Genomic DNA, 25,902 nt, shown 5'->3' with positions numbered 1-25,902 from the left:
CCTAAGACTCTCCTCATTTCTTTGAATTCTTGCTTCTTGACTCTTTTCTGTTTGGCCATTATTTGCTTTCTTCTGGTCCACTCCATTGATTTGAGTCCCAGTTTCCTTTTCATTGCTATTGGTGTCCTGTGCAATTCCATTCATTTCAATTAGTTTCGCCTTCATATATTTGTCTAATTTGTCAGTATAATCAACCAGTTCTGTGAGGATCCTGATCACCAATGTTTTAAACTGTGCGTCTGTGAGTTTTGCTATTTCTTCATCGCTTAGATTTATTGGCTCTGGGGCTCTGAGATCCTCCTGCGCCATTCTTGGTCTGTTCTGGCCCTTTAAGTGTGAGAAGCGGCTCCTTGGATTCCCAGGTCGCTGGGTTGTGACGCTGTATGTGGGGGCGTGGCCCGAGCGGGGAAATGGCGAGCCCCTCTGCCGCTTCTCACAGCTGGGTGCGGAGGAGCAGTGCCTTAGGTGGTTCACCTGGGCCGGGCCACTCAGAGTCGCTGGGTTATGACGCTGTATGTGGAGGTGGGGTCAGAGCAGGGAAATGGCGGCGCCCTCCACTGCCGCTTGCCATGGGGACCTGCCGGCCCGGTCCAACCGCCCACTCCCTCGCCTGTCCACCCTCGCACAAATGCGCGACCTCAGTCAACACGCAGCCCCGGGCCCGGCTGTCTCCCCCGCGGTCGCTCGTCGCCTGGTTGCTCGCTGGGTCGCTCACTAGGTCTGACCCTGCGCCTGGATTCCACCGGCCTGAGTGTGTCTGGCCGAGTCCTCCTGTGCAACCCTGCTCCGCCAGCCGCTGGTTTCGCCCCTTACCGGTCAGGCTGAAGAATTTGTTGTTAACGGACTTCCGAAAAGTTCAATTTTCTGTGTTCTGGCTGTGTTTTCTGTTGCTAATATTTAGTTGTCTCTAATCTTGGTTGTGTGAGAAGGCACGGCACATCCACCTATGCCTCCATCTTGGCGGAAGTCCCCTCCCTCTTTCTTTAAAAATAAATAAATAGCTACTTCTGGCCAAAATGAAGGCATAGAGATACTCTGTCTCCTTGCACAACCAAAAGAAAGACAAAAGAATTTAAAACAAAAAAACAAACAACCAGAAATGCCAGAAAATCAAACTGGACGGAAGTCCGACAACCAAGGAGTTACAGAAGAAACATTCATCCAGATTGGTGGGAGGGGCGGAGACAGGCAGCTGGGAGGAGGACTGGGAGGGTGAGGTGGCAGCTGGCAGGCAACATCCTCCCACATTCCTGTGCGGGACAACTGGGGAGTGAGACAGACCATGCAACCCGGGGTTCCAGCAGAGAGGAAAGAAAGCCTCAAACCCACTGGCTGTAAGAACCTATGGGGGGTTGCAGTGGCGAGAGAAACTCCCAGTCTCACAGGAGAGTTCACTGGAGAGACCCACAGGGTCCTAGAACAGACACAAGCTCACACACCTGGAATCAGCACCAGAAGGGCCTGGCTTGCTTGTGGGAAGTGGGGGAGGTGACTGAAAGCTGGTCCAGAGCCAAGCAAGCAGCACAGTTTCCTCTGGGACCCCTCCCCCACATACAGTGCCACAACCCAGCAACCTGGGTTGCCCCGCCCTGGCCAATACCCAGAGCTCTGCCCCTTACAACCTAACAGGCCAGACCACACAAAGAAATTTGGCCCAAATGAAAGAACAGATCAAAACTCCAAAAATACAACTAAGCGAGGAAGAGAGAGCCAACCTGTCAGATGCAGAGTTCAAAACACTGGTAGTCAGGAGGCTCACTGAAATGGCTGAGTATGGTTGCAAAAAGAGAGGAAGAAGTGAAGGCTATGCAAAGTGAAATAAAGAAAAATACACAGGGAACCAACAGTGAAGGGAAGGAAACCGGAATTCGACCAACGATTTGGAGCAGAAGGAAGAAATAAACATTAAACCAGAACAGAATGAAGAAACAAAAACTCAAAAAATGAGGAGAGGCTCAGGGACCTCCGGGACAACTTGAAACGTTCCAACATCCAGTCATCGGGGTGCCAGAAGGAGAAGAGGAAGAGCAAGAAACTGAAAACTTATTTGAACAAATAATGAAGAACTGCCCCAGTATGGCAAAGGAAATAGACTTCCAGGAAGTCCAGGAAGCTCAGAGAGTCCCAAGGAAGTTGGGCCTGAGGAAGTAAATGCCAAGGTGCATCATAATTACATTACCCAAGATGAAAGATAAGGAGACAATCTTAAAAGCAGCAAGAGATAAGGGGACAGTTACTTACAAAGGAGTGCCCATAAGACTGTCAGCTTATTTCTCAAAAGAAACTTTGTAGGCAAGAAGGGGCTGGAAAGAAGTACTCAAAGTCATGAAGGCAAGGACCTACATCCAAGATTAATCTATCCAGCAAAGCTTTCATTTAGAAAGGGAGGGCAGGGAAAGTGCTTCCCAGATAAGGTCAAGCTTTTAAAGGAGTCCATCACCAAGCCCTTGTTATGTGAAATGTTAAAGGGACTTATCCAAGAAAAAGAAGAAGACTAAAACTATGAGCAGTAAAATGACAACAAATTCACAACTATCAACTACTGAATGTAAAAACAAAAACAAGAACGAACTAAGCAAACAACTAGAACAGGCACAGAACCACAGACATGGAGATAACATGGAGTGTTATCAGTGGGGAGGGGCAGGAGGAAGAATGGGAGGGAGGTACAGGGAATAAGAAGCATAAATGGTAGGTACAAAATAGACGGGGGGGGGGTGGGGTGGGGGGAGGGGAGGGGGGGGGAGGGGGAGGAGATTAAGAATAGTACTGGAAATGGAGAAGCCAAAGAACTTACATGAATGACCCGTGGACATAAATGAACTAAGGGTGGGGTGGGGCAATGCTTGTGAGGGGTGGTACTGGGCAGAGGGGAATGAAGGGGAGGGAAAAAATGGGACAACTATAATAGCATAATCAATAAAATATGTTTTAAAAAACCCTTTATTCCCTAAAAGAAAGAAAAAACGTAGTAGATACACAAATGGTGAAAAAGCACATGAAAAATGCTCAACATCATCAGTCATCAGGAATGTGCAAAGCAAAACCCCGCTGACCGTGTCTTAGTAGCTTCTGTCCCTCCCTCCATTGCCACCACAGGGCCTTGCTCCTCAGCAAACACGGAAAGAACAAGTGATGGGCAGAAGGAGCACGGCAGACAGAGCTCTGTATGGGCTCTACTGAGATGAATAATGGGAATCTGAGTCCAGTGAGATTCACTCATCAAAAGCACAGCTCACCAAGGCGCCAACATTCAGTTGAGGCTCTAGGCCATTAAGGAGCCTGTGTCCTAGCAGTGAGCAAACCAGCATGTGGAAGCAGGAGGCTATGGCACTTGGTATACTTGCCGAGACTCATTAAGAGAACCATCCACAGAGAAATGGTGCTTCCCTGCTGGCCCGCTGAAGTGCTAGGGCTGAGTGAGCACCCAGGGCCCTGTGGGACTGGCAGCTGGCAGCTCAGCACCAGCCAGAAACTGCACCTCCCTGCCTGGTCTTGGTGCACAGAAGGCCCCAGTGGGGCAACTACACGTGGATGACCCCCCACCCACCTCAAAGGAGGGCCTGTTCAGAAGGCTGCCGCCTGACGGTCAGCAATGAGGAGTGGGAAGGTGAAGCAGCTGCCCGCTCCCAGACTTACCGTCCAGACACCGGTTGTTGTATTTCTTATATGCAGTGATGGCGTCATCCTTCTTTACAAAGACCACCTCCGCTACCCCGGGATGGACTAGCCGAGCCCGCTTCAGGGCTCCACATACACAGAAAAGCTCCTGCGAAGAGCAAACAAGTTAGGGTTGGGGGAGAATTTCGGGCTGTCATCCTGCCTGCCTTCCTGCCACACATTCTGAGGGCTCCAGGCTGACTGGTGTCCACACTGCAGCTGAATACACCCAGTGCCCAGGATTGCAGGGAGGCTTCCCTTTAGGTGGTCTTCCCGGGACATCCACAGGCCTCAGCATGGACCAGAAGAGGGGAGAAACTATGCTGGCAGTGAGAAACACGCCTGAGCTTACAAGCCGTGGAGTCCCTGTGACCTTCAGTAAGTCACCCTGAAGCCCTCCCGCCTCAGTGCCCACCTCCCTCCTTCACGGGGTAACAGGGATGGAGAGTCTCTCAGAGGGCTCTGCCATGAGAATGAATGTCCAGGCTTATCAAAGGCAGTGGCTGGTCTGATGCACAGCAATTTGTCAGAAATAAGTTTTGCAGTTCTAGAGAAGGATCAACTGTCCCAGCTTGAGGACATTCCTAGGACAGAGGACTTTTAGTGCTAACCAGGAGACAGTAAAACCAGGCTAGCTGGGCACCCTCAGTCAGACTGACGGCAGTTCTGTCCCTGGACTCTGCCTCTCCTGGACTGTGTGACCTATGGCTCTAGCAAGTCACTAACTTCTGTGACAACGTTTTCTCTCCAGAAAAGGACTGGTCTTGCCTACCTTCCGGGGTTCTATACAGCTTAACTGAGATCATTGTTAAGGGAGTGCTTTGGATACATACTGCCATCCTCTTTCCTCTAATCCCTCCGCATTTTACAGCCCAGGAGACTGAGGCCAGAAAGGAAATACGATGTGCAGACAGAGCACAGAGGCTAATACCCAAGCCATTTCTTTACTGCCACTGCTGTTTGCAAGGCTGTTAGGAGGACAGAGACTCAATTTGTTTTTAATAATAAAGGAGAGAATATCAAGTATCAAAATCAACCCATGGAACTGAATTGGGTATGATCCTAATTTTATTACTGTCTTTCTTTTAGCATGACCCATTTGGGTGGAAAAGAAGTGAGGACGACTGCTATTGGCAGTTTTCACTGGGTGATCATTAGAGGCAATTAGTTTCTCCACTATTCTGTATTTTCAAAGATTCTGCGTACAGAGTGCCTGGTACATAGTAAGTACTCAATAGACGGTAGCTATTATTACTTTTACAATCAGGAAAAAATTGCTTTAGTTCTTTATCACTTACCAAGTATTACACAAAACCGGCTACCACCCCCATTCTCACGTGCCTGCTCACTGGAGTGCCAGCTGAGCTCTAACAGCAATCACACAGCCTCTGGCGTTCCATAAAATCATTAACAAACACAGTGGCCAGTGTGGGCCGTTCCAGACCCTGGGTTCCCCTGCAGGGCGAAGCTGAAGTCTTTAGCTGCGTTCTTTTTGTGATCTGACAGTTCAGAGTTAAAAGGGTACCTGGATTTCTAAACTAACAGCTTTTCTGGGTGCCTGAATGAAAATGGGGTTGAAAAGAAATCCTGGCTGGATTTGGGTCCCTGCTCACCAGGCACCTGAATTGGGTTTTGCCTATGACTACCAAGGGGTGGGACAGGATGGACCAGGAGGGCAACCCAGAGGGGTCACCCACCAGATAACACCAACCCATAGCACTTCTTTTCCTCTAGAATCAGCATGTGGAATCTCTGGAGGAGGCACAAGTTCTGAAGACTCACAGGAAAATAGGAGCGACTAGCTGAGGCCCCACAGGACCAAAGGAGCCCACTCAGGATACATCCCGGCATGAGCCCGGGCCCTGGTGCAGAAGTGGCACAAAAAGCTAACACAGCCCCATGACTGCTACCCTCTGAAAGGCCTGCTTCCAAGGCTGGCCTGTGGCTGGGGTCTGGGAACCGAGATTCTGGGAGGGTTCCTGCCACTCTGACCGACAAGAACAGCTCACGGGGCCTGAGCTGTGGTTTAGCTGAACGCCTGCTTTCCTCCCGGGAGTCTGGAATTTTGGTGTGTGCCAGGCAGAGGGCGCCTGTGTGACCAGTCCCTGATGAAACCCCTGAGTCTCTAATGAGCTTCTCTAACTCACAGGCACGATCACGACTCACTGCTGGGGGAATAAAGTGCATCCTGTGTGACCCCACTGGGAGGGGACTCCAGAAGTCTGTGCCTAGTGTCCTCTGGCCTTTGAATGAGCCCTTTCCTTTTGCTGATACTGCTTTGTGTCCTGTCATAACTCTGAGCCCTGACACGACCCTGTCAGAATCGGAACCTGGGGGTGGTCTTGGGGATCCCTGACACAGTGGTCAAATTCCGGCAGGGCAGAATACTCACAACGATGTCCTCCTCGGTAACTCTAGGGTGCAGGTTATTCACAGTCATCTTGGTACCTTCCAAAGGGCTGAGGATAGGCTGCCACAGACAAGCGTGTTAGCAGAAGGCAGAGAAAAGCTGCTCCAACAGCAGACCTCAGCACAGGCCAGTGGCCCAGAGGGCCCACTGCCCACTAGAGGCCCCAGCACCCAGCATGTCCCCATACCCCAATGCAAAGAGACAGAGTCTCTTGTTTCCCAAATGTTCTGGGCCACCTTTCAGGCCTCTGAGCCTCTCTGCCTGGAATGCCACCCCCATTTCAAGACCCACCCAGCCCAGACAGGATCCGCTCCCTAACACCTTCCCAGATGTGCCCAGTGGAAATTAGCCGCTCTGTCCTCAGCGTTCCCAGTAGCTCTCCTCTGGGCACAACTGTTGTGTCATGAGACACAGTGCTCTGTCCAAACCTCTGTCTTCCCCACTCGCCTGCAAGCGCTTTGCGCAGAGGGGCCGCTGAGTCTTTGTTTTGCTCATTTGTAAAGGACGTGGCAATGCCTGCCTCAGAGAGGTGCTGCGAACGCAGCAGGGTGAACAGAGCACACTGCCCACCCAGCTCAGGCCGACTGCTGCGGTCACTGCCTCTCCTTCACCTTCACCTCACCTCAGCAGGCGGCGGCTCTTTGGGGGAATCCTCCTTGTTCACTAGTGTCCTGGACATGTTGGTCAAGGCTTTTGTTCGAACCGAGGAAGGGAGAGCAGGCGCTGTGTAGGCATCATTCTGAACCACTTTGGTGAGAGGGGGGGCCTTAGATATGGAAAGCCTGGAACTGCTCAGCCCAGCCTAAACAAAGAGGCAGACAGCAACCTGAGAGGCTGGCAACCTGGATGCCCAGCTAGGGGCTGACCAGCTCCACCTGAGGCCTCCCAGTTTCCCAATTCTACCAGTGGCCTAAAGCCAGAGGGCTGCCAGCGACATCCCACAGGGAAGGGGCGGGAGGGGAGAAAAAACACAACCTGCACACACGCCCACAGAAGACACTTTCCAGTGTTAGAAGCCCTTGGCAAAAAGCTTCCACACAGCCCTCCCCAGGATCCACAGGCTCACGCATACTGTTTAGACTTTAAATACCCAACAACTGGGGCTGGTGAGAAGGCCGAAGCTTGGGGTCAAGTGTGTTCCCACATATGCTTCTTTCACAAGGGACTGATCATCAGCTCCAGGCATAACTCCCAGCTTTCTGGTCTTTGTCTGGCCATACAGAAGCACCACCACACGTAGGTCTGGCCCTAGCAGCTGCCAGACTGTCAAAGACACACTGGTAAAGTCTGCACACGGAGACCAGCAGATACAGTTTGTTCCCTCCCCCCACAACCCCTAGCTGGGGATGTGGACCCTCAGGAATATAAAGCAATAAAGTCCCTGGTTATCAATGTGTCCAAGGAAAAGGGTGCACAGGCAGAAGTGGCAGGTGGTCTTGCTGTCTGGCAGGCACTGACTCGGGGAGGGAAAGGAGTGAAACTGCTAAGACTATGGCACAGGGTTGATTCACCAGTTTCTCTGGCTTTAGATGAACTGTGCTCCCTGGCTGGGCTCCACCTTCCTTGAGCCACTTTCTCGGTTTCAAGAGCCAGCGCAGTGCAGTGGTCACACTCAGGCCCAGGAGCAAAACTGTTTCTGCCCAAATTCCTAGATTCACCCCTTACAAGTTGGGTGACAATGAGCAGGTTTATTTCACCTGGCTGTGCCTGACCCCTGCACAGGGGCAGTAATGGCACCTATCTCACAGCAGGGGAGGGAGGAGGTGTCTTAAATGAGTTAGAAGAAACAGCATTTCAGGGATCTCAGTGAGGGTTAGTTACTGAGCCAGAACCCTCTACAGCAGGCCCAGCAGTCTAGTTATTGGAAAGGCCAGCCCCTCTGTAAGGTACTGGCATTAGTCACCTTCACACACCACTTACAGAGATTCATTGATAATCAGGAAATTGGTCCACACATTCAGTGCAGTGACCAAAACTGAATCTCTGGGCCTGACAGCAAGATAAAGGCACTTGGTTTGGATGCCCACGGGCCTCCCTGTCTGCAAAGACCTCCCTTATGTTCCCGATGTTGTGCTCTCCTTCCCTGCATGGTATCTGACCAGTGTCCTAGTCTATCAAACTTTCCTTGCAAGCAGGCTGTACCTGGTGGAACCCACTGGTAAGGTTCAGGTATTTTGCTACCATACTAACCAAGGGAATACAGATTTAAGACTGGGGTCAGAGCTGCTGACCATGGAGGAAAGGGGAACATGTAGCTTGTTCTGCCAGAAATAAAAGAACCCCCTATGGGGTCATTAACATTTCTCCCAAAGGGTCTCAGACCTCATTAGTTGTGGGACCTTAAACAAATCACTAGACTCCCCTGGTCTCAGCATTTACAGAACGAGGGTTTGGACTAGTTCATTCTGAAAATCTTAAGACCCAAATGAAGAAATATTCCTGAGCTGAAAAGCCTACTTCCCACCACCTCTACCCTCCACCCGATTAGACACACACAGTGAGCGTACGAAAAATGTAAAATGCCCTACCACATGGTGGAGAAAGCTGCCCGAGACGGCAAATTTCATCTTACTCGGAATGGGAGCTGCAATGTCATCATCTTCGTCCAAGTCATACACATTCTGAAAAGACACAGATACAAGCTACTGGGGCATACAGGCTGTCAACCGAGGTCTAGAGCGAGGACAGCAGGAAGAAGACACTGGAGTGATTGAGGGGCAGGGGTGGGGGCACCTGAGGACACTGGGGCTCAAGTCCAGACAGGTGGCTCCCCACCCACAAGGGCCTGAGGGAAGGGCTGCAACTTCCAGGTGCATCAGAAATGTCTTTCTACAAGTGGACAATGGCTAGGAAAAGTCCCCCAAATATCTATTTATATCCTTTGGCTTGGAAAGCCCACCCCAGGCAATGTGATCTACAGAAATAAGCCTAAACCCTAGAAAAGGCATTATCCACAAAGATGTTCAGAGCATTTGTAACAGTGAAAAATACAGTAAAACGGTATAAATCAACTGGAACGTCAACTCAATGGATTATGCAGTTATTGCAAATGCTGCTTACAGTAAATGTGAATCACAGACAAATGCCTGAGTTACAGAGTGAAAAAAGAATGACACAAAATGAAATTAAGAATATAACCACAAATATAATTGACAACCACGTGTCAATTAACTGATAACGGCATTTAAAAACCAAGAAGGAACCAGGCCAGAATGTCAACAACAGGTGGCTTTGGAGAGCAGGAGCACAAGGATCTTACTCTTCTCAATTTCTTTCTATTTTGTAAATTTTTTGTATTAAGCACATATCAATTAAAAATATAGCATACTTTTGACACCATAAAACGCACCTAGGTTTTAGAGGAAAATAGGGGAAAATTTTTGAGGCAAGAAAAATATGATAAAATATTTAATAACATAAATAACAATATTTCACCAATGTAAATGTAAAGCTACATTCGGACTACAGGATGCACCCCTTTCCTCCCAAATTTGGGGGTGTGTGTCCTATAGTCCAAAAATATGGTGTATGTTTTCAATTTGCCTCTCTGTCTCTCTCCAGTTATCTTTTTTAAAAAAAATCTTTTTAAAAAGATTTTTTATTTACTTACTTTTAGAGAGAGGAGAAGGGAGAAAGTGGGAGAGAAATATCAATGTGTGATTGTCTCTCACACGGCCCCAACTGGGGACCTGGCCCGCAACCCAAGCATGTGCCTCGGCTGGGAATCAAACCAGCAACCCTTTTTGGTTTGCAGCCTGTGCTCAATCCACTGAGCTACACCACTCAGGGCGCAAAACTTCTTAAGACACATAAAACACAAAAAGTCAAATGTAACCCCACCCCAATTCTTCCAACTGTGAACAGTGGGCTCAACATCAGGCCCAATCAAGCACATGGCTGTGCACACGGCTGTGCACACATCTGCACACATCCACACAGGACACACACTCACATTCTACCTGTTTGGACTGGTGATGATTGACGACATTAATCCTCATTCCAGCAGAATGGGCATGGGGTGGGGTCATGGCCTTCTGCTGTGGAACCTAGAAACACCCACTGGTCATAATTCATCCCACAGGATCCATGTGCATGATCACTGAACTTGAAATACAAGGGACACTAGTTTTGGTCTTTGGTAAAAGGCCCTGCAGAGTGCCTCATACTCAAAGTAGGAGAGTGACAGGAAGCTCTGTCGTCTCACAGACCAGGTGATCATGCACGAGTAGGGCTCAGTGAGCCTGGCTCAGTGAATGCTGCCTGCTGCTACTCCCATGACCAATGTTGCTGTGAAGATGAAATGATATCGATATTGTCTCCACTCCCTTTGGGGTGGTGGCTGTGCAGGAGGCCAGGGCAAAGCACGAGGAGCCAGGTCCTCCCAATGACTAGCTGTGTAACTCTGGCCATAGTAATCCACATCTCTAAGACTGAGGTTCTCTAAGAAAACTTGGATAATCACCCCAGAGCAGCAGTGAGGAATACATGAGGTCATACACGTTAAGGGCCTGCTCCTAGCACATGCTCAACAAAGGTTTTGTCTCTTCCCTCCCCAACTACCTCACTTGAGAATGTCACTTCGTTTCTCTGGATGTCCCCCTCTTTTATATAAAACTGGGTTAATACCTTGCTTTCCTCATATGGTTACTATACAAAGACTTGGGGGAGCTGTCACTTGACCCAAATACTCCCAACCCCTGCTCCCTGCCAGAATCACTGGCTTCCAGGAATTCATGACAAGGGCCACATATACCTGGATGGTTTTAGTGAGCTTCAGAGCTGGGGTCACTGTCCCGACAGGGGGATTCATGAAGGCAGCAGGGGAACTCCGCTTCAAGCTGAGCTTCTCTCGGGCATCAGCTACCTGGTGGGGCTTCGGGGGCACCGTGCCCTGCTGCTTGCGGGAGTTCAGCATCTCTCTGGCATCCTGCACTTTCCCTTTGATCCGGAAACGGGCATCTTTCTGCAAAAGCTTTTCCCGGGCATCTTTGACTCCCAGCTTGAGCCGGGCATCCGAAAGGCCAATCTTCTGCCGAGCGTCAAACCTCTGCTGGAAGGTGGCTGTGCGTGCTGGTTGGCTGAGAAAGCTCTGCTGGATCCCAACATGAGATCGAACTCCTCCAACTCCTGGCCTGACATTGAGCCTACAAATAAAAATTGCAATATTAAGTGGATCTGGATATCGACAGCAATAATACTGAGAATAGAGGAGGCTGAAGAAGCCAGAAAGCTGCTCCCTGAGGAAACAAATATTGGGTTGGCCAAAAGGTTCATGTGTCTTTTTTCCTGTAAAATAAAATACACATTTTTCATTCTTACCAATAACTTTATTGATTTGGATATTTTGAGGAGGTCACTTATTTCCACGTAGTGTAACACTGATTGTTCTCGACATCTTTTTTTTTTCACATTTAAATATTTATTCACAGACTCATTGTTTGAATTATGTATTTATGGATTGTGAGAAAGTGTTTAGGGTACTCCACATACTCTAAAAATTTTTAATGATCCAAGCAACTCCTTTGAAGATCAGCTTTTCAAATTCATCAAAAAACCCTTGGGTCACATGTGTGCTCCCAGGTAGTATTCAGCTAGCAGCCGTCCATGCGTGAAGCATCCATCTTTCACCTGCAAAGGTGGTGTTTATTCGATTTCCACCAAGTTCTGCACCTTGACATGGCTGTTATGATCTAAATCTTAAGTGACTCCTCCACGCTGTGACAGGCCATTCCCTTCTACAAAAAAATCCTCGCGCACATTAAAAAATTCCTGGCATACACGGTCGATGACCAATAAACTCAAATGCACTCAAACCGATGTCCCTAACTCCTGGCGTGGGAACGCAGACTGCGGTCTGCTTCAGGCCTCGAGAGGTCCCACCGACAATGAGGCTGAGGACAGGCCACGCCGCTGCCATCCCAGCATTCAGGGTTTGAGACCTCGGACCTAGTCGGGCTGCTGTGGGCACGCTGCTGTGGGCACACTGCTGGGCTCAGGGCAACCACGCGACTTGCCTACCGCCCCTGCTGGCAAAAGGCCACTCGGTAGCGCTTCCCATAGCCACCGCTATCCAGGAATCACACAAGCCACTCCTCACAGCTCGGGAACAAGGGAAAGAAAGCTGTTCTCAACATCTTGATTTGATCACTTTCACCTTCAGCTGAACTACCCAATTGTGGAGCATCGTCCAGCAAGAAATCTTTAACACAAAACTTCTCAAACCACTTCTGACACATTTGATCAGTCACAGCACCTTCTCCACACGCTGCACAAATCTGTTTTTTTATTCATTTTAGTTGAATTATCTTTCTTTTTAAAATATATTTTATTTATATTTTTCCTCAAACAGGTAGTTTTATTTTTTAAGTATATTTTATTGATTATGCTATTAGAATTGTCCCATTTTTCCCTCCCCTTCATTCCTCTCTGCCCTGCACCCCCTCCCCCCAGCATTACCCTTATACCTTTAGTTCTTGTCCATGGGTCATTCATATAAGTTCTTTGGCTTCTCCATTTCCTATACTATTTTTTTTCTTTTTCTTTTTAAATAAAGACTTTATTTACTTATTTTAGACACAGGGGAAAGAAAGGAAAAAGAGGAGAGAAACATCAATGTGTGGTTGCCCCTCAGGGGCCCCTACTGGGGACCTGGCCCGCAACCCAGGCATGTGCCCTAAGAATTGAACCAGCTACCCTTTGATTCACAAGCCGGTGTTCAATCCACTGAGCCACAGCAGCCAGGTCCTCCTATACTATTCTTAACTTCCTCCTCCCCCCCCCCCCCCGGTCTATTTTGTACCTACCATTTATGCTTCTTATTCCCTGTACCTCCCTCCCATTCTTCCTCCTGCCCCTCCCCACTGATAACACTCCATGTTATCTCCATGTCTGTGGTTCTGTGCCTGTTCTAGTTGTTTGCTTAGTTCGTTCTTGTTTTTACGTTCAGTAGTTGATAGTTGTGAATTTGTTGTCATTTTACTGCTCATAGTTTTAGTCTTCTTCTTTTTCTTGGATAAGTCCCTTTAACATTTCACATAACAAGGGCTTGGTGATGGACTCCTTTAAAAGCTTGACCTTATCTGGGAAGCACTTTCCCTGCCCTCCCTTTCTAAATGAAAGCTTTGCTGGATAGATTAATCTTGGATGTAGGTCCTTGCCTTCATGACTTTGAGTACTTCTTTCCAGCCCCTTCTTGCCTACAAAGTTTCTTTTGAGAAATAAGCTGACAGTCTTATGGGCACTCCTTTGTAAGTAACTGTCCCCTTATCTCTTGCTGCTTTTAAGATTGTCTCCTTATCTTTCATCTTGGGTAATGTAATTATGATGCACCTTGGCGTTTACTTCCTCAGGCCCAACTTCCTTGGGACTCTCTGAGCTTCCTGGACTTCCTGGAAGTCTATTTCCTTTGCCATACTGGGGCAGTTCTTCATTATTTGTTCAAATAAGTTTTCAGTTTCTTGCTCTTCCTCTTCTCCTTCTGGCACCCCGATGACTGGATGTTGGAACGTTTCAAGTTGTCCCGGAGGTCCCTGAGCCTCTCCTCATTTTTTGAGTTTTTGTTTCTTCATTCTGTTCTGGTTTAATGTTTATTTCTTCCTTCTGCTCCAAATCGTTGGTCGAATTCCGGTTTCCTTCCCTTCACTGTTGGTTCCCTGTGTATTTTTCTTTATTTCACTTTGCATAGCCTTCACTTCTTCCTCTCTTTTGCAACCATACTCAGCCATTTCAGTGAGCCTCCTGACTACCAGTGTTTTGAACTCTGCATCTGACAGGTTGGCTCTCTCTTCCTCGCTTAGTTGTATTTTTGGAGTTTTGATCTGTTCTTTCATTTGGGCCAAATTTCTTTGTGTGGTCTGGCCTGTTAGGTTGTAAGGGGCAGAGCTCTGGGTATTGGCCAGGGCGGGGCAACCCAGGTTGCTGGGTTGTGGCACTGTATGTGGGGGAGGGGTCCCAGAGGAAACTGTGCTGCTTGCTTGGCTCTGGACCAGCTTTCAGTCACCTCCCCCACTTCCCACAAGCAAGCCAGGCCCTTCTGGTGCTGATTCCAGGTGTGTGAGCTTGTGTCTGTTCTAGGACCCTGTGGGTCTCTCCAGTGAACTCTCCTGTGAGACTGGGAGTTTCTCTCGCCACTGCAACCCCCATAGGTTCTTACAGCCAGTGGGTTTGAGGCTTTCTTTCCTCTCTGCTGGAACCCCGGGTTGCATGGTCTGTCTCACTCCCCAGTTGTCCCGCACAGGAATGTGGGAGGATGTTGCCTGCCAGCTGTCACCTCACCCTCCCAGTCCTCCTCCCAGCTGCCTGTCTCCGCCCCTCCCACCAATCTGGATGAATGTTTCTTCTGTAACTCCTTGGTTGTCGGACTTCCGTCCAGTTTGATTTTCTGGCATTTCTGGTTGTTTTTTTGTTTTAAGATTTTATTTATTCTTAGAGAAGGGAATAGAGGGATAGAGAGTAGGAGAGAAATATCAATGTGTGGTTGCCTCTCCAGCACCCCCACTGGGGACCTGGACTGAAACCCAGGCATATGCCCTGACTGGGAATTGAACCAGGGACCCTTTTGTTGGCAGGCCAGAGCTCAATCTCCTGAGCCACTCCAGCCACGGCTGTTGTTTGTTTTTAAATTTGCTGTTGTCCTTCTTTTGGATATGTGAGGAGGCAAAGTGTATCTACGTACACCTCCATCTTGGCCAGAAGTCTTTCTTGAAATAGTAAGGCATAATATGCCAAAAATGTTATTTTCTTGTATCTTTTTTTAAAATATTTTATTTATTTATTTTTTGAGAGAGGGGAAGGGAAGGAGAAAGAGTGGGAGAGAAATATCAATGTATGGTTGCCTCTCATTTGTCCCCTGCTGGGAACTGGCCTGCAACCCAGGCATGTGCCCTGACTGGGAATCGAACCGTGATACTCTGGTTCGCAGGCCCGCGCTCAATCCACTGAGCTACGCCAGCCAGGGCCTATTTTCTTGTATCTTCAAAATTAAAATGGTTACATAAAAATTCACTAATTTTGGTAAGTTTATTTTAAATGCACACTGATGCCAACAGCTGCCCCAATACAATGCAATCTAACAAAATTGTTTCTTTCAAATGATGAACTCGGTGCTACTAAAGCCATCTTACAGGGGAAAAAACCAAACTCAGTCTCTGGCCAACACAATAATTAATAGAGACTTCCTTCCCAGTTTTATGGCTTCTAACTTTGCATTGGAAACAAAATTAGGAAGGAGTGACTAGCAATTTCTATCACTAGGTAAAAGTGGGTTTTGCTCCTGACCTGACTCATTTGGCTCAGTGGGTTGGGCACTGTTCTATGGACCAAAAGGTCACTGGTTCCTTTCCCAATGGGGGCACATGGCTGGGTTCCTGGCCAGTCCCCAGCTGGGGGTGTGCAAGAGGCGACCGATCAAAGTTTCTCTTCCTCTCTTTCTCCCTTCCCCTCTCTGTAAAAAATAAATATATTTTTAAAAGTGTTTTGCTTCCTATACCAGGTATTCTGAGACACCATTTGGGGCAAAGGGCATTCCAGACAGACTGTGGAACATGCCAACTACAGCCCAGCTTGAGGCTTCTTGCTCTTGCAGCTCTGGCAGCAGGAGGCACTGAGCATCCCTGCCTGCCCCTCGCCCCGCCCCCCCACCCCCCAGCATTCTTTCACTTCTCCCCTATCACTTCCACAGCTACAGGGTCTCTCCCAGGAGCATGCAAATTCTGGACAAGTTGCCATTAAGGCACTTACCATGCTGCATCTCAGCTATCTGTTTACAAGCCTGCTGCATCTCCTGCAGGACTAAGAGCTTCTCAGGGGCACACCCTGTATTGTAGCTCCTCTCCAGTGTCAACCAGGCACCAGGAGAATGACAATGGCTCAAAGAGCTTTCTGATACAGAGTTCCTGCTAAGTGCTAAGGCCCCTACGGGGCTCCTATAAATCATTATTCTCCCAAGCTTATACTCTGTTAGTTGCTACCACTTCTACCTCTTCTGTGTAAGAATCGTATCAGAGGCTGAGACTGGACCACAGAGCCCACGATCTTTCCATTATAACAGGTTCCATGCTTCCCTCTTTCCTACTCCAAGCCCCAGGGGAGGTGAGAGAGAAGTGGTGGTGTTATAGGAAAACGAAGCAAACAGACACCGAGGGATTCTGGAGTACGAGGTTTATTATTTAACATGCACGGGCCCAGAGGAGTCATTTCCAAATTCTGAGCCCCGAACAAAGGATTCTTGGGGAATATATAGATTAGGGGTCTTCCTGTCTACGTGACAAACGTGGGATACAGAAGCAGAATGTGACAATTGTTCTATCAGCAGGGGTGCTAGTCCCAGCCCTACTGACTATCCGGCCACCCGCCCTCCCAGACGGCCCCATCATTCTCTCTAGGGCGCCTGGGGCCTGGGCAAATAAAGGTTAAACAGAGGTTTTTCAAAGTTTCCCATATCAGTGGCAGCCCCCAAAGTGCTTCTCCTGAGAAGACTGCCTCTGCAAAGGCAGCCCCCTATCCAGCCCCCACCAACCAGCACAACACCCTGCTAGGATCCTGGCCATCAATCACTTGTCTAGTGCCTAACCACACAGCCAGGGCATATACAGTAACCCTGGCCCTGACCCTAAAAGGGGACCCTACCAGGATCTTGCCTGCCCCTAAGATCCTAACTCTTACAGGAGCTTCAGGAAAGGGCATTACAAATGGAACCAGGCTGCATAAACATTAACAGTGGAAGACTTAATTGATGAGCATGTCCACCAGGGGGATCAGACACATCCTAATCCAAACCTGAGCCTGTCCTTAAGATTTCCTGTCTTTTGCTGTGTTCTCCAAATCCCACCTCCTCCTATCACCTGGGTACCCTCATTATCAAGGGCTTCCAGACACTTGCAACTAAAGGAGGTAAGATGCTGTTATTGATGTGGTACTTGGAAAATTTTAATTTTAGGTAATGGTTAATAAGCATTAGTAGTGAATGCATGTAAAAAGCTACTGTTTCAGACACTGAAGGTATGGCCTACCTTGACCCCAGGTGACCACAAGCAATTTAACCTTTGTGTCCCAGAAGAGACCATAAGCAATCAAGATGGCATCTGAGCCACTGTGTTTCAGAGAGAAACATCCCACCGCCAAAGAAAATCATCCAGGACACATGGCACAGACAGAAAATCACCGGTAGACAGAAGAAAGAATGTTAGAGAAACTACCAGACTGAAGCTTTTATCTGATTAAACTGTTTCCTGAATTCCAAATCCCTTCCCTATACTTGAAAGGATATATAACCTGCTGTCTTCTGAGATTGCCAGCCATCTGAATAAAGCACCCATATTCAGTCTGTCTCTGCTTACTGGTTCTGGTAGTAACAGGCAGCATGAATGTTGACTTTTCTGGTTTCATTATCATGTGATGCGCTGTGTGATTTTACAACACCACGAAATACAACAAATCTAGGCCCCCATGGCATCAATTACGCATTCAAAAACTAAAGCTAGCCCTGGCTGGTGTGGCTCAGTGGGCTGAGCCTTGTCCCACAAACCAAAGGGTCACTGGTTCAATTCCCAGCCAGGGCACATGCCTGGGTTATGGGCCAGGTCCCCAGTTGGGTGCGTGGGAAAGGCAACCAATCTATTCTTCTTTCACACATCAATGTTTCTCTCCCTTTTTCCCACCCTTAGAATCTTTTAAAAAAATAAAACAAAATCAGCCCTGGCTGGTGTGGCTCAGTGGATTGAGAACCGGCCTGGGAACCAAAGGGTCACTGGTTTGATTCCCAGTCAGGGCACATGTCTGGAGGGCACGCAAGAGGCAACTACACATTGATGTTTCTCTAGCTCTCTTAAAAAAAAAAAAAAAAGAAAAAAAATCAATGGCTGCACAGAGACAAGATTCTTGAAAACAAATTTCATCTTCTTAAACAGAGAATGGAGAAAGGGGCAGATTAGTGTAGCAACAAATGACGGGCAGCGATTAGGCCTCTGTAATCTTAATTTATTCATATTCCTCAACCATTTCCCTTTCTGATAATCAGTAATGGCTATTAAGTACGCTCCTGAGAATCGACAGGAGCCTATGGTTGGTAAGCAATGTCCACTGTGGCCGGCCACCTGGCTATCAAGATATACAAAAATTTTTATAAAGAAGATGATCTCAACAACGTTTTTCAGCACTTACTAAAGGTCCATAAACTTTGACATACCACTTTTAACCCTCACAAGTCTGAGAATTAGGTTACTATCTGTATTTTATAGAGGAGAGAACTGAGATTCAAGGAGAAAATCCCAAATCGCACAGCTATAATGGTGAAGGCTGGATTTAAACCTCACTATATCTAGTTCAAATACCAATAAATTAAGCACGGGTCAAAAATAAAGACCAGAGCCCTGGCTGATGTAGCTCAGTGGATTGAGTGCTGGCCTGGGAACCAAAGGGTTGCTGGTTCAATTCCCAGTCAGGGCACATGCCCGGGTTGCAGGCCAGGTCCCCAGTTGGGGGCATGTGAGAGGCAACCAATCAATGTTTCTCTCTCACATCACTGTTTCTTTCCCTCTTTCTCCCTCTCTTTCCCTCTTTCTAAATATAAATAAATAAAATCTTTAGGGGAGGTAAAAAAGAAAAAAAGACCACAACTTGAAGGGCGAGTACTGTCCACAAGTTAAGGGAACTCTGAGGACTTGTCATGCCCAGGGAAAAAGCCGACTCCCCAGTGGCCGGAGGGCAAGTAAGCGCACACCCTGAGGATGTCCACACACTTAGGACCCCCACACCACACTGCTTGTCAGGCAAGAAAGACCAGAAAGTACCAGCCTTGTGCTGCAGTATTTTACCTACTGGAACAGTGCAAAGGTACACTTGGGAAAGGGAGGTGATACAGTTCTATGGTGAGTAAGCTAATTCCCCTCAATTCCAGGCATTTAGTTCCCTGGTCACACCAGTTCTTTTCCAGGTCTTTCGACTGCTCTCCAAAACAGCTTCAGCGGGGTGCAGTGCTCAGGCTTTTCATAACCACTGCTCCTGTTCCTGCATGAAAAGACGGCTATTCATGCCCGCAGGTTTGGTTATAAGGCAAGCATTAGTCATCAAGAATTTCTCAAATAAACATTCCTGCTAGAAGCAGGTCTCTAAAACAGAGACTCAGTTATGTCACCCTGCTGCCCCAAGAACTGTTGCGGGTTCCCTAACGAAGCTCAGCCCTTCAGTGGAGCCCCTGGTCTGGCCCCAACTGCTGCCTGCAGACCATCTGATGATCCCCAAACACACTCTGCACCTCTGGCCTCAGTAAATGTTTGGGAGGAGGGGAGAGGGACGTTTTGAGGAAGTCTCTTCACTGCCCCACCCTGTCGTACTCCGAACGGTGCGGCACTGCACTGTTTCCAGACACTCGCCAGGACTCCGCAGTCCTGAGCAGGGTGCTGCGGGTGAGAGCACCAATGCCCCCCTGGAGCCTGAACACGAGGACGGCTGGACAGGGTCTGTACGTCTCGGCTCTATCTGTGGAGGGCAGAGTGGCTGCTGGTCTGGACATTCGTCCGGTCCGAAGGATGCAGGCCAAAAACTGTGGCCTAGGTTATTACAAAGTGGATTTTAATCCCTGGGGTCTCTGTGTTAGAGTACATGTGCGTCGAGGTCATCTTTATAGGGAAAAACAGTCTGGCTCTATCACTGGGGGTCAATTCTGAGTTAGTACTTTAGACAAATGAAGAAAAACAACACATTATCCTCCTACCCTCTTAATCTTGTGGAGATGTTTTATTTTTAATCTTAATTCTTCCCCTCAGTTACGTAGTGAGTACTGCCCCTCTTCTTTGCTTTAGTTATACATCTCCTTTATCTTATTTCAACGGGAAAAAAGCAATGAGGACCCAGACCAGGGCCCTGGCCTGAACTGAAAAGCTCCCCAGTGCCCCCACCCCCACCCTGCCGACAGGGCACGTGGCCCACGCCCACTCAACTCCAGCACACTGGAGGCCCAACTTTCCCACCTGGGCTCCCTGCCACCTTCATCTAACTACATGGATGCGGTACACAGAGAGCTACCTCTGAGAATTTAATCAAACCGGAGAGTTCTTACCTAACCTACTCAATGATGCCCTCGCATCGAAGGAAGAAACTGGTCAGAGGGACAGGCCTGTACAGCAGGGGGCGCCCAGTGCTGCCCCGAGGAGACTCATCAGGGCGTCTAGAGCAACTGAAGTCACTACAGATGTGCTGTGTGTGGGGGAAAAGCAACGCCTCACCGCGGCCGGGATGAAGCGGTACTCAATTAACTGGGGCCCACAAAATAATAATGACCCATTTCTTGACCTACAAGGCACAGTGAACACTGCAACAGAATGGCCGCTCTGAAGTACAAGTGCATCCCATGCCCTGTGGGGAAAAAGGTTATTTACACTTCCACAGGCTCAGTCTTTTGGTGTCTTTATTTTTCTAAAATAAACACAGGTTCTTCCTAAATTGTTAAGATCAAAGTTCTTCAGATATCCAAGCAATGTTAAACCAAAGTTCCCAGTAAGGAATCTTCTAAAAAACATGAAGAACAGACTATATTTACTGTAGGAAATGACACTGGCTCAGACTTTTTACATTTCTTGACAGGGACCTCGAGATCTAGTTTTTCTCTTCACTGGCTGTGAAGTAAACTAAAAATGGAGTTTTCTGGCAGGTTTAACTCAAACAGAGCGTGCAGTCCAGCTTCTTCCACACCAGTCTCCCGCCTGCACTTGCCCCTAATCCGATCTGCACATGATAGCAAAGCAATATCCTCACTGAAAACTAGTTGTTACTTCTTAAACACTTTCAATAAAAAGAAAAAAGCTAACATCTATCGAGTACTTAGTGCTCACTTTTTAAATACTTTAGATGTTTAATTCACTTAGGCTTTACAACAGCCTAATGAAATAAGCACTGCCAACATTTCATAGATAGGGAAACAGTTAAGCAACCTGCAAAAGATCCTACGGAAAGTGGGAGCAGCAGGGAACTGAACAATAGCGGCCTGGCTCTAGGGCCCCAGCGCTTACCCAGCATGTCCGCAGGAGGGGTTCTGGCTTCCACTTATTTTTTTATCCTCACCTGAGGACATTTTTTCTTTTTTTTTAAAGATTTTATTTATTTTTAGAAAGAGGGAAGGGAGGGGGAAAGAGAGGCAAAGAAACATCAATGTGCAAAAGAAACATTGACTGGTTCCCTTTCTCATGCCCCCAACCCAGACTTGCGCCCTGACAGGGAATCAACTAGTGAGCCTTTGGCTTGCAAGATGAGGCCCAATCCACTGAGCCACACCAGTCAGGGCTTCATTGCTTTTAGAAAGAGAGAAAGGGACACACAATGACTGGTTGCCTCCTGTACGCAACCAGACCAGGGATCAAATGCGCAACCTTTTGATTATGGGTTGATGCTCCAACCAACTGAGCCACATTAGCCAAGGTGGGCTCCTACTCCTTTAAGGAAAGGTCTGTGATAATTACCATCACTTGCTGAACACTTACTGCCTGGTGCAAACTTTAAAATATACATTCTTTTTAATTTTTTTTATTGATTGATTTTTGAGAGAGAAAGAAGGGGAAGAGAGACATCAATCTGTTGTTTCACTTACTGACACATTCATTGGTTGTTTCTTGTATGTGCCCTGACCAGGGATCAAACCCGCAACCTTGGTCTATCCGGATAAAATATGCATTCTTATGTTCTTATATTTGACCCTCCCAATGACCTACTAGCAACCATTGATAAGAATGAGGAAACTGCCCAGCTCAGAAGTCATCTAGCCGGGGAGGCGCAGAACCCCACAACTCGGCCTGCCAGGCTGCCGGCACAGTCCCTGCTCTTCGCCCCATAGGCACACAGGCGGCGTTCCCGCAGTCGCACCCACTACCCCACTCGAGCCTCTGCCCACACCCACACCAAAACAGTACAGGCCCAGCAGACAGAGACCACCTGCAGTCAGGGCCTGCGGGGCGGGACTGCAGGGGGCCTGTCCTGCGATGCCCGCTCCTTCTGCAAATGTTGAGTAAAACTGCGAAACCAGGACAGTTTATAGAAGTGGCCTGAGGATGCAGCACCGATTCCACGCCTTCTCCTAGAGGAAAGACCTAGGAGAGAACTAGTCTCGAGGAATGGCTAGGGGAATGAGTACTGAGAGGCTATCATGAACCAGAAGCCAGGTGAAGCGCTGGCCAGTAAACTGGGGTGGGGGCAGGGGCACATTTTAGACAACAAGGGAAAGAATCTGTTCTTGTCACAAGCACGGAGCGGTATTAACAAGCATCTGCTGAGTGAATGACTGAGAAAACAGTATGTAACATCTTTACAGCCGGCTGTGCACATTTAAACTAATTTGGCGTGCTCTGGAAAACCGCCAGCAGCTCACGCCCCCTCACTCGCACAGGTGAACCGGGGCTTGCACAGGCTGGAGGCGACTGACAACACTGGAGGGGCCCGAGGGAGGTTGGGGCACAACCTGCAGATCACCTCCGAAGCTCCTCGCTCAGCCGAGTTTTCTCCGAGAACCGAGCTACAACCACCGGGCGGCGGCCAACGGGGGCGGAAGGGGCGGGCAGGAGAGCGTACAGGGGCAGAAACGGGGATGGAGCGACACTGGACTCGGGGCGGTGAGCCCACCATACAACACACAGATGACGTGTTACGGAGTTGCAGACCTGAAACCTCGGTAACTTTATTCACCACTGTCATCCCAATAAATTCAACTAAAAAACAAAAAAGAAAGAAACGGCCGACCTCCGGCCGGTTTTCCTGCCCACGCCCGAGGACGCCTCCGCCAGGGTCCCGCCGCGCTCAGCCCCGCGCCCCGCTCTCCACGGCCGTAGCCTCGGGCTCCGCGCCTGGAAACTGGGGACCCCGTTCGTAACGGGCCGACAGAGCTGCGAACGAGCAGATGACATCGTGTGTACACGAGCGCGCCGCGCAAAGGAACGCGAGTGCTAACGGCAGCGGCTCCGAGCGGGGAACCGAGCGCAGGGTATACAAATTAAAGGGCCGGGCGGAGGCGGAGCAAGTCGCTTCTCCGCTGAAGTTCAGTCGTCCTCACTCGGGGCCGCGCTGAGAGCAGGAAAAGCGCGGCCCAAGCCCTGTCTTGAGGGAAGGGGGCTGAGCCGGGCAGACCCTGGGGACCCCAGGGCACCCCGGTCCCGCCGCCGCTGCGGACAGCGGCCCCACCAGCCTCCCCCGGCCCGTCGGAGCGACGGTGCCTGCAGCCAGTAGGCGGCCGGATGTCCAGGCCTGCGGCGGCGGCGACGGCCGGGCCAATGAGCAACGCGGCTACGGCAGGGGGCGGGAGCAGGCGGCCCCCCACGTCGCGCCGGGGCCTCTCTGTCCTCAGCCCCGAGCCCCGCTAGGCCGCGAACCCTAAACCCCGAAGGGAGAAAACGCCGCTCACCGTCCTTTTGCCGCAGCCCCGCGCTTCCGGATAAGCTCGTCCAAGGAGATGTCCGCCATCTTGCACCACAGAGCAGCTTAGATTGCCTTATGCCTAGACCCCGCCCCTTCAGCCGCTACGGTGGGACTGTTTCCGGCGCTCGGTCGACGAACTCTCGCGACAGCTCAAATGAGGCAAGAACAGGAAGGGGCGGAACGCTCTCCAGGAGCCTTAGCGACACAGTCTACTTATCTGCATACGTAGGGTCAGATAGTTATCGTTCTGTATTCTCCCTTGGACAAATAATATGAAAAGCGACATAAAGTATTAAGTAATATTAAGACCAACCTCAAAGAAATGGGAGTCTCAGTTCAATGAACAAGTTTGATACTCACCGTAGTACTAATAGGATTAAAATTCATTATGTACGAAGTAACAGAAGCGTACTTTTATGCCTTAAACTTATGAGTAAGGAAAATAACGATTCGGGGTGACGCCCGAATCCTCACTGCTAATGTGAGACGAATTTTTGAGCGGGTAAAGGTTGCCCCTAAGGTGACCCGCCTACTTTGCGGGATGCCTGGGAGTCGCGATCTGCCCGTCCCTTTACGCTTAAAAAGCAGACGGACTTGTAAAAAGCACAGTACTTGCGTTATGCTTTTTTTTTTTTGAGTCAATATTATTTTGTAGTTGAAGTGTGAAGTCTGTGAGCAGAGAACAAGTAACGCAGGTTGTCGCAGGAGATTAGATTAGCGGAGGTCAAATAAACTCTCAGAAGAGGGTCCTACCCGTAGAGGTACCCCCGCTCCGAGCTTGGCGTACTCGTCGAATCGATAAGAACATACAACGTCTTTAGGAAAGCGCCGACGAACTTACTGGTCTACGAATTTTCTGTTGGTGTTACTATTTTCTTAGTCTAACAACACCGCGAATGGAGTTAAGTATTGGGTTTTTTTTTTTTAATTAGGGTGAAATTGGTTAATAAGGAGTCATCTATTCTTGACAGAACATCATGTTACAATAAAAAAAATCTGGCACCAGATGTTCCATGGAAAGACTGGGTAGTCATAAGGTCTGAGGTTGGGCACCAGAGGAGAACCCAGGTCTCAACTGGGCAGCGTGATTGGGTGCTGGCTGGCCCTCCCTTTCTCAACTGAGAACAGCGACCACCAAGCCCGCCATCCCAGCGGTGCGTGCCTCCAGGTTCGGCCTCAGCCTCGGGCCGGCTGGAACGTGGTGGTCAGGTGTGGAGGTGTGGAAGAACTAGGGAGCGGCCAGAGGATGCAGGAGTGAAAGCCCTGTAGCCCCTTAAGTGGAATGTAAAAAAAAAAGTCAGTTCAATGATTTTTTTTTCAAGTCATCACAATAGAACCAGTAACTGAAATCAACCTATTCTGGGTTCACAGCGGGGTAGCCTTTCCTCAGGGGCATTTCCAAGCTTTGTGGGGTCCTGTTTGGTTGTCTGAACGACACGGATTCGGTCACGTGGAGGTGGGGGTCAGTTTTCCCTCGCTGGTGACATTCCCGGGGCTGAGAGGCCTGCTGCGATTCTGAACCGGGCTTCACTCCATTTCTTGTATGAACACGCAGGACTTTTTATCCGGTGTAAAAAAAAAAAACAAACACGGAAATGCCAGCAATGCAGCTGCTCAGTAGCCAAGGAAATGTTTGGAAACTGACGGAGGATTGCGCCCTGCCTGGGAAAATTTGGCCTGCTTCCTGCCAGGAGGCAGAGCCTTGGAGCCTGGCTGCACTTGGGGCTGTGACAGTTCAGGGACCTGGCATTTGGGCAAACCCCTGTTCTACCCTCCTTCTGGGAGTACTGGTGCAGCATCTACAGGCTGGAATGGGCACCATTTAATAAATTCCTTTTCTTTCTTGCTCTTTTATAGTATAATTGGTGATATTACCTGTGAATTCCCTTCAGGAGGGTAAAGGGGTTGTTATGTATGTTATTTTGAAAGGATATCAGGTCTGAGGGGGTGGAAAATCACAGACCTAGTTCACGTACCCATTTTACAGATGGGGAAACAGACCAGGGGAGAGCAGGGAGACCAAGTCCAATTCATGCCCTTCTTCCCTGCTCCTACAGACAGCTTCTAGTGGGCTCAACCAGGTGTACGTTCAGACCTTGACCCTCAGCTCAGGCCTGTTTTCTCATCCTCCAGATGGAGACAGAAATGAGGAGAACTACTGTGTGCCCATTGCTCAGCAGAGCCCAGCATACAGTAGGTGTGAACAAGGACTCTTGGGGCCAGGGATTCCCAGGTTCAGTCCTTTTCCAGACCACTGGGGACAGAATAGGTGAGAGGAGAAAAAAGGGGCTCCCCTGGCCCCCAAAGTCCAGCCTCTCAGGTTTCTTCCTGTGAACTCCCCACTCCACTCCAGCCACGCTGGCTTTCACTATGTTACCTGAGCCTCCCAGGGTCCACAGCCTCTGGCCCAGCCTTCTGCCTCCAGGAATCTGTCCTAA

At 49.0% G+C, this 25,902-nt stretch overlaps 1 protein-coding gene and 1 non-coding gene across 3 annotated transcripts in view; one reads left to right on the top strand and one right to left on the bottom strand.

Moving 5' to 3' along the window:
* POLDIP3 (DNA polymerase delta interacting protein 3) overlaps nucleotides 1-23,567 on the bottom strand; it is a 30,751-nt gene extending 7,184 nt beyond the window's left edge. Inside the window, exons 1-7 of one of the 2 annotated variants that reach the window (XM_037160373.2) lie at nucleotides 23,451-23,566; nucleotides 10,824-11,214; nucleotides 10,030-10,116; nucleotides 8,599-8,691; nucleotides 6,693-6,872; nucleotides 6,053-6,130; nucleotides 3,640-3,769 (exon numbers count right to left, since the gene is read on the bottom strand). In XM_037160373.2, the coding sequence (XP_037016268.1) occupies nucleotides 3,640-3,769; nucleotides 6,053-6,130; nucleotides 6,693-6,872; nucleotides 8,599-8,691; nucleotides 10,030-10,116; nucleotides 10,824-11,214; nucleotides 23,451-23,509 (1,018 nt within the window). In that variant the 5' untranslated portion in view covers nucleotides 23,510-23,566. Of the gene's footprint in view, nucleotides 1-3,639; nucleotides 3,770-6,052; nucleotides 6,131-6,692; nucleotides 6,873-8,598; nucleotides 8,692-10,029; nucleotides 10,117-10,823; nucleotides 11,215-23,450 lie in introns of both variants that reach the window. The other variant, XM_037160374.2, reaches the window with a different exon arrangement.
* Nucleotides 23,568-23,880: 313 nt separating this feature from the next.
* Nucleotides 23,881-24,030, top strand: LOC119060619 (U12 minor spliceosomal RNA). The gene has a single exon (XR_005084617.1). It is a non-coding gene; the product is annotated as a U12 minor spliceosomal RNA (small nuclear RNA).
* The last annotated feature ends 1,872 nt before the right edge of the window (nucleotides 24,031-25,902 follow it).

The sequence above is a fragment of the Artibeus jamaicensis genome, unplaced genomic scaffold, assembly GCF_021234435.1.
Source record: "Artibeus jamaicensis isolate MK-2021 breed Jamaican fruit bat unplaced genomic scaffold, CSHL_Jam_final contig_233, whole genome shotgun sequence".
NCBI classification, from domain to species: Eukaryota; Metazoa; Chordata; class Mammalia; order Chiroptera; family Phyllostomidae; genus Artibeus; species Artibeus jamaicensis.
Note: the sequence above shows the minus strand (reverse complement) of the source record. Positions and strands in the feature narration are given on the sequence as shown.